Raw genomic sequence first — 9600 nt, 5'->3', positions numbered from 1 at the left:
ATTTACAATACTAATAAAGAACATTAAAAGTCCATTTGGCTTTAAATTACATTTTTTTTTTATTTTTATTTAAATTTATAATTGAATTATAATTAAATTTATAATTTAAATTATTAAAGATAAATATGAAACAAATAATAAATTTTTATGATTCCAGTATTTATTATGGGCTTGTCCATGATATCCCCATGATCAACTACAATAATGTAAGTATTTTAAATGATTCAATTATTTGCCACATATTTTGCACATACATTTTTATTGATATGTTTATTAATAACATTTAATCATATTTGTATCTTTCAGCCTCCAAAACGTCAGCCAGAGGACAATCGGCGAGATCAGCCAGAGGACAATCGGCGACGTTAGCCAGAGGACAATCGGCGACGTCAGGAGGAAGAAGATCGCCAACGTCGGCAGGAACAAAACAAGAAACAACAAAACAAAAATACATAATGTAAGTATTTTTATTATATTTCTTTTTTAAATGATATATATTTACATATATATTTTTATTTATTTCAGTCTTCCAGTTGCGGCGGAAACTGAAAATGGCACAGAAGGAAAATGCAAAATTGACGAAAAAAATGTTTAAACCATCATAATATAATTAAATTTATATTAAAATGAAATATTTTGTATTATATTATTAGATATTATTTTATTATTATTATATTATTATTATTTTATTATATTGTATTATATTGTATTTATTATTCACATTAAAATTTTAATTATCACAACAAAATACAGGTTTGGAACTTGCATGAAGCGTAAAGGATATGTCTACCGAGAAATATTGGTGGTAGAGGAATGCTCGATATAAGAAGACTATATTACGAACAAGTCGACTCACTACGCACTTATTTTATTGGCTAAGAGCTTAGTTCTCCTTTGCATATGGCTATCTGTGGTGCAGATAATAGATTGAGTCCACTTTATTTAAAGAACAGAGTATTCTGTCCTTTAGATTTGGTGGTGCCTGATCAGCAAAAAATTGATGAATGGAAATCTAAGATTCTTTACGGAAAACATGTGAATTACCTTTGGCAGCCATTTATTGATTTGCATTTGTCCAATAAATGGCTTTGTGAAGGGGATCTATTTGGTGAAATTGAAGGTTTTGTGTGCGCGATACAGAATGGCGTGGTCCCTACTCGTAATTATCGCAAACATATTCTTAAAGAACGAGTTGGGAATGACTTGTGTCGGAAATGTGGTTCAGTCCCAGAAACATTGGATCACATTATCTCCAGCTATTCTGTAATAGCACCAAGGGAATATCTAAACATGAACAATGCAGTATGTAAGATAATCCACTAAAATCTTTCATTCAAGTATGGATTGATCTCTAAAACTTGTCCAATTTACCAATATAAACCCACTGCTGTGCTAAAAAACACCAATTTTCGTATGTACTGGGATGGACAAGTTTACATAGATCGATTCAGCATACCTGATTGATGTTGCTATTCCGCATAATGGCAACATTGAGCAGAAGTATACAGAAAAGATGAGCAACTACATATCACTGGGTAGGGAAATCAAAGAAATTTGGAGACTTCAGCGAATAGTTGTTGTACCAATAATACTATCAGCCACTGGTATAGTACCCAAAACCCTCACACACTCTATGGACATACTTGAACTCTCTAAACTTCTAATAAATACTATGCAGAAATACATCTTGTTGCATACATGTGCAATGGTGATGAAAACGATCAACATTCTTTAGAAGGAGCAACACAATTTATTAGGTGAGCAATAACACATGCTGAGATGTGAAATTCAAATAATAATGATAATATTTTTAAAAATAATAATAATAATTTGGTACCTGGGTACCGTGCGATAAATGAGACACAGCACAGTGAAAATAACACGACAAGAGAACGACACACAACACCACTAAATGTTTCACCTACAGATTGTGTTGCTGCACCGCGACAGATGGAGCCCACCAATGCAAGACTGCCACGGCGCCGAATCAAACGGACCCACGAAATGAATGCAGCTGTTCTCAAACCCTATTATGTGGCAATGCTCGACCATGTTACTGGTTATAGGCAGGCAATGCACGGATATTTTATAGAACAATATCCTCATTTGAACCAAGTTACTCTACAAAATCTTACCGACAGACGAGCCGCAATAGAAAGAAATAATTTAATCCCAACATTAATTCGAGATCAAATCAAAGCAACCGTTCTAAACAATAGTGATCATACTCCAGCCAATATTCACCCACCAAATGAAGATTCTAGATCTTCTCTATTGTAGTGCATACACAATCGAAAGAGCTAATACACTGCTAAAAGAAACGTGCAAAATCAGACTCAAACCACAAACAGAAGTTACCACAATAGCTCCCATAATAGAACATCAATAAATCACAGAATATCAACAAATATTAACAACGCTCAGCCAGAAAATGCAAGATTACAAAACTCTAACAATAGTGAGAATGACAACCACAAGCAACTAACTAATAGAAGAACAAGAAATCGTAGTAACAACAATGAACTGCGAAATAGAAGGGTACAAAATAGAATAAATCACATGTAACTTAATGACAGAAATTCACATACCGAATTCAGCAACAGGACACCACTACGTAATCCAAGACGGAAGCAAAACAGCAATATAAATAACCGAAACCCACCGTGGCTTAGAAGACTTGAGAGGAAAATAGAAGAATTGAGAAAGGACATAGTATTCAATGAAGAACGAAATAACCATTTAAACAAAAGAAAACAAAATAAAATCCATAGGATAAAACGAAAATATCTAATACATATGCAACATGAAGCTCTTAACGCCACAACTGAACAAATACTAGACACTGCTAAATAAAAAGTAGCCAAAGTCGTTGACAAACTACGACGGTTCTGTAAAAGCGTTGAAAGAGCAACGCATAACTAAAATTTTAATAATAATGAGAGAAGATTTTATAATTCTATCAATCAAACAAATAACCTCACTAACAATAACCAAGTGAAAATTAACGCCATAGAAACATTCTGGAATAACATCTGGGGTTTGCCCCACATTCTGCACAACACCAACGCAATTTGGAAGCAAGAACTACACCAAGAAGCAAATAACATCGCTTCAATGACTGAAAATACTATTACCACCAAAATATTTCAGATAGCCATAAAAAAGCTACATAACTGGAAGCACCCCGGACTTGATAAAGTACATAATTTCTACTTCAAACACCTAACTACACTATATGCCATGCCCTACTAATACAAATTTTCAACAATTTTCTAAATAGCCCAAATGAATAACATATCTGATACCTAAAACTGAGAAACCAGACAATCCATCCCAGTCAGACCAATTACGTGCCTAAATACAGGATATAAAATGTTCACATCCTGCATTTCAATAGCCATTAACAACCACTGTAAATATAACAGCATTCTCGCTGAAGAACAAAAAGGATGTAGGGAAGGAACGAGAGGATGCAAAGACCAGTTGGTAACCGATAGTATTATAACCAAACAGGCTATATAAAACAAGAAAAATCTTTACGCTGCTTTTATTGAGTAGCAGAAAGCGTTCGATTTAGTCCCGCATTCCTGGCTTTTAGAACTATGGGGCCTATACAAAATACACCCCAAATACAAAAACTGCATTGAAAGAGTTATGAAATTATGGAAAACTACGCTCAATTTAAAAACACACATCGACTGTAGCAGTCCTTCAAATCCAATAGTAATTAAACGAGGAATCTATCAAAGGAGACTCGTTGACTCCGCTATTATATTGTTTGTCTCTCAACCCGCTATCATTGAAACCAACAAACCCGGAAAAAAGGGGAAATACTCAAAGGTGGGATCATATATAACAATGAACAATGAACAGATAATAGCACTTAATGAAACTGAACATAACATATATTTGGGATTTACCCAACACATAACAATTGATCATGCAGTTCAAAAAATGCAATAACCAAAGAATTCACACAAAGAATCACTCAAATATGTAAAAAGAAGTTAAATAGCAAAAATCTAACAAAAGCAATTAACACTTAAGCAATATTTTATCTTTCGTACTCCATTGGTATCATAAACTGGTCGGACACTGATATGCAACAATTGGACACAATCGTAAGGACATCACTAACTAAATTTAATTACCACCACCCTAAAGCCTCAAAAGAGCGAATAAATGTATCCCCAAAACTTTGAGGCAGAGGAATAGAAAACATTGAAATGCTCACCCAACAGCAAACAACAAATCTAAGAAATTACTTTTACAAAACAGCCCAAATATCAAACCTGTATGGATCTTTAATAGAAGCAGATGACAATCCTACACCCTTTAATCTGAAAAATATCATTAAACCAAATCTATTAATATAAACAGCTTAGTTACAACCTGGAAGTCAAAAATTATTCATGGCAAAGGGAAGCGAAAAATCAAAGAAAGGTAATCATAAACTATTACGGGTAGTAGCAGCAACAGCAGAGAGCAGTGCTCTAACTTACAGATCGAAGTGCATTGACAGTGGAGCGTCTACTCACATGTGTTGTGACCGCTCATATTACACATCTCTTATATAGTTCCGAAAAAGTTTGTCTTGCAGATAATAAAACAATTGAAGCGTGCGGTCGTGGTAAAATTCGTATTAAAGTTGGAGAATTGTTTTTAACTGCAAAAAATGTACTGTACGTACTAGCATTAAAAACCAATTTTATTTCTGTCATCCGGGGGACGGCGGATAAAAGCACTGTAAATTTTTCAGTCTTTGTTCCAATTACACGGGCCCGATTGGCAGGGTTAGGAGGGGAGTCAGGTCTTGGGGTTCAGCCTAGCTCAGGTCGTGCAGCTGGCCCATTAGCTAAAAATAATAAAGGGTCTTCTTCTGTATTCGTCTTAACATATCAACCTATAGAAGCTTTAACTCGTTTGGAACTCACATCTCGACCTAGATTTAAATTCAACACATGTATATCTAAGATAGATTCTCATGGATTTTATGATGGTCAGATACCTGAGGGTGAAAAATACCACATGCTATACCCTAAGCTTATACCAGGGGAGTTCCTGAATATGAGCCATCGAACGGTACCACATGAGTTTAAGATATTGTTTAGCTTGGTCCCAACTATTCGCCCTTGCAGCCACCAAGCACTACCGATTATATGGTAACCCTTGAACGTTATTCAGAATCCTATTCTGACCAAGGTGTTGACCTAGGGTTGTATTGTCGAGCTGAATTAGAATATCATTATACTTAATTTTAAGATGCTATATCAAAACATCAACATCCAACTCCTTACTTTTTTATGCTGAAGCAGTTATATCAAATTACTTATGATTTTTTAAAAGATCCATAACGATTTAATCCTACTTCAAGCACGCAAACGCAAAACTACCATTTTGATACTCCGTGGCGTTTAGTATAATAATTTCCCTGCCAATAGCTAGGTGCATACGGCATGTGCCAGAAAATGGTAGGGTGGTTGCTGCACAATATACCTCATTATCCCCGGGATGTGCACAACTTTATAACATACACCATTTTTAACATAATGGTACTAAGTATATATCTATTGATATTAAATTAATCTATGTATACAGATCTTAACAGGATAGCTGCTACCCTCAGTTAATTTTCTGTCCTATGTTTTTTTTTATATGCGGTCTGTATTAAAAAAGCACTAAGTATACGTGACACCTATATCTTATTTAAGTATGCATACAGAACTGTTTCAGGCTCCCTGGCAGTTGTGTATGTGCAACCTTAGTTAGCATGCAGGATTACATACTAACCACCTTAGGAACAATTTAAAATCCCTAAATTCCAAACCACAAATTACCCTCCCAATTACAAACCAAAAAAATGCGAAGCTTATAGCATTGTTTAGTTTGCGTTAATCTTTTGTCACGGAAGGTTATTGTGCGATCAGTGTTAAGTTTTTGAAAATTTTTTTGTTTATGGTAAAAGTGTAAGTTTGGATAATGATAAATAAAGTATAATAAAATAAAATATAAAAAAAATAAGAACATTAAAAGTCTATTTGACTTTTAATTACTCTTTGATCAAATATAAATTAATTTTATTTTTAAAATAATAATTATTGTAATGTGGTGTTTATTAAAATCGTTATTATATTTTAACATATCTATATTCTGAAATTTGATTGTTTCATTTTCAATATAATTTATTACTTTAAAATTGTTGATATTTACTGATCTTACATATTTTTTTATTATGTCTTTTGCATTGTGTTCTATATCTACATATATATAAAAAAGGTTTGTTCGTCTCTTCGTTACTCAATAACTTTTTAATGACTTAACTAATCTTCTTGATACTCTTAGAGCTTATTTATATAGTTTTTCGGCGTAACATAGGCTATTAAAACATTCGATATTAGTTATAATTTTAACTTAAATAATAAATTTAATAATTTCCGTTTCTGATACTGATTTTCTTTTTATTTACATTTGCTTAATAATTAGAATAGAGGAAAAAGATATTTTTCTTATTAATTGTAGCTGTGCTTAAAGAAAAAATGTCAAGATTTAAAGCAAAAACAAATCTTTCTAAATACACACAGAGAAGTCAAACTATGCGATTAAAACGAGAAACCAGAAGTTCTGAGGAACATTTGCGAAACAATGACACTGATAGGGAACGGATGGTGCAGTTGCGTTTAAATGAAACTCAGAATCAAAGAAACCAACGGTTTAACGGAGATATATCACGACATAGACGAACGCGTCAACACGTAACTGATGTAAATAGGCAACAAAATTGAGAGCGCATTCAAAAAAACTTGCATTGACAAAGTCATCGTTCAATCGTCTTGCATTTGAATATGATCCAGTAATAGATTATTCAGCACATCCCAAAATTATAGTTGGCGAAATAAATATTGAATGTGGATATTGTCAGGCATTAAAATTTAAAAATGAAACACCTGGAATATGTTGCGCATCAGGAAAAGTGGTATTGTTTTCATTAAATCCACCACCCGAGCCATTGAAAACATTAATAGCTGGCATAACATATGAGTCAAAATTATTTTTGAAAAAAATTCGAAAATTTAATTCGTGCTTTCAAATGACCTCATTTGGAGCAACAAAGGTAGTTAAAAATACAAGTAACAACAATTTCAATGTTGAAACAACTTTCAAAATTCAAGGTCAGGTTTATCATAGAATTGGTTCGTTACTATCGATGCCCGATGAGGACCCTAAATTTCTGCAAATTTACTTCATGGGCTGTGAGGAAGATAGAGTAAATGCAAGATGCAACTATAATCATATTGAAATAAATGCAGAAAAAGCAATAGTTGCATCTTTAGAAGCGTTTGTAAATGAGAACAATCAGTTAATGAAAGTGTTCAAAGGAGTGTCGAACAGATTACAAAATGACAATTACATGATTGTAATCAAAGCCGACAAAGTACCAGTTGGAGAACATACACGACGATTTAACGCTCCAACTATAAATGAAATCGCTGTTGTAATAGTTGGCGAACAGTTTGAAAAACGAGACATTAAAATTATGCGTAGAGATAAAACATGGCAAACAATTGAAGATACTCATCGTTCATATGATGCATTGCAATTTCCTCTAATATTTTGGGAGGGAGAAGATGGATATCAAATCAATATGAAAGGTTGCTTTCTTTTGTTTTATTACATTCAATCATTTCTGATTTAGCATTTAACAACTTAGACAAACATGTTTCTTATTTTTCAATTTAACGATAATGTTTATTAATTTCTTTTTTTATAATTTTTAATATTAGTACATTTTTGTTGACAATTGGCGATCTTATTATCTAAAATTAATTTTCAATCAAATTAAGCAATAGCCCTTACTTCATATAATTTACAAATTTCTTTTATTAAAGGATATTTAATATATGCTGTAAGACAATCTTTATTTTGAATAATTTTGAATTTTGATGAATATATTAAATCAGTTATAATTATTTTTTTAATTTCATTATTAATTATTTGTTTTATTTCTTTTAAATTTAATCTTTCAAAATATAGTTCAAACAAAATTATTAGTATAATAATATTTACAAAATAATACAAATAAATTATTACTACGATAATTTATACAATTATATAATAACAAATATAATATTTAACAATTACATATTTTTATTTTTATTTAAATTTATAATTGAATTATAATTAAATTTATCATTTAAATTATTAAATATATAAATATTAAACAAATAATAAGTTTTTTTATTTATTTCAGAACCAAAATATATTTCCAGTACTTTATATGGGCTACCCCATGATCCCTGTGATCAATTATAATGTAAATATTTTAAATATTCAATCATTTGGCACATATTTTGCACATACATTTTTATTGATATGTTTATTAATAACATTTTATCATATTTGTATCTTTCAGCCTCCAAAACGTCAGCCAGAGGACAATCGGCGAGATCAGCCAGAGGACAATCGGCGACGTTAGCCAGAGGACAATCGGCGACGTCAGGAGGAAGAAGATCGCCAACGTCGGCAGGAACAAAACAAGAAACAACAAAACAAAAATACATAATGTAAGTATTTTTATTATATTTCTTTTTTAAATGATATATATTTACATATATATTTTTATTTATTTCAGTCTTCCAATTGCGGCGTAAGCTTAAGCTGGTACAAAAAGAAAATGCCCAATTAGCAAAGAAAAATGTATGAAACATCATAATAATATACAGAACGTGCTCAGTTATGTGAACTAATTCAGACATAGCAAGTTCACATTGAAATTTGAAATTTTTTTTAATGTTTTTTCTCTAATTTTATTAATAAAAAATACTTTATATGATATATTATGAAATTTATAATTATGAATATATTGAATATAGTATATATAGTAGACACTCCGACCGCACAACGGCAAAAGCGAGCCGCGACTAGCCCAGTGGTGTAAGCCAATGGAAAGAAACACTGCGAAAAGCCAACATATAAGTGGCAAATCGCTACTAGAAGGAGGGCAATAAACGCCCAAGAAAACAATAAAAAGTCGGACAATGTAGAAATTCCGCCAAAGAAGGGAGCGGAAGGAAAAAATTCAAGGATTAAGCGCAGAGAGCCTAAAGATAAACCTGAAGTGGTACTCATAAAGCCAGTAGAAGGCAGAAGATACGCAGATATTCTTAAGTCGTTAAAGAACAACGTAAAATTAGAGAAAACGGAAATTGCGATCCACTCCATTCGCAAGACTACTGCTCTGGCAGTGTTGCTTGAAGTCGCAAAAAGCGGAAAGAAAGCGGAGTTTTGCGAATCCATAAAAGAAACACTGAAAGAAATAGCGACGGTAAAAGATCTAAGACCGCAAGCAACGATTGAGATCCGCGACTTGGATTGTCTAACCGATAAAGAAGAGGTCATCACCGCTATACGTTCAGCAACCCAAAATCCAACAGCTGAGATGAAGGTACACGTCACTAAAGGGAATAGTAGAGAACAATGCCGCGCTTTCGTGAAAATGGCAATTACTGACGTAAAGAGCATATTGGTAAAATCCCGCATAAAAATAGGCTGGACAATTTGTCGCGTAAAGTTACGAGCCGACGTGAAACGATGTTTCAAATG

General features: G+C 32.6%; 1 protein-coding gene across 1 annotated transcript; it reads left to right on the top strand.

The window, feature by feature from the left end:
* Nucleotides 1-6550: 6550 nt before the first annotated feature.
* Nucleotides 6551-8310, top strand: LOC119666108. Its single transcript, XM_038075386.1, has 2 exons — nucleotides 6551-7649; nucleotides 8249-8310. Exons 1-2 carry the CDS (start codon nucleotides 7088-7090, stop codon nucleotides 8308-8310), a joined length of 624 nt encoding a protein of 207 aa, XP_037931314.1. The 5' UTR covers nucleotides 6551-7087.
* Nucleotides 8311-9600: the final 1290 nt, after the last annotated feature.

Source organism: Teleopsis dalmanni, chromosome 1 (genome assembly GCF_002237135.1).
Source record: "Teleopsis dalmanni isolate 2A chromosome 1, ASM223713v2, whole genome shotgun sequence".
NCBI classification, from domain to species: Eukaryota; Metazoa; Arthropoda; class Insecta; order Diptera; family Diopsidae; genus Teleopsis; species Teleopsis dalmanni.
This window is presented reverse-complemented; position numbering and strand designations above follow the sequence as displayed.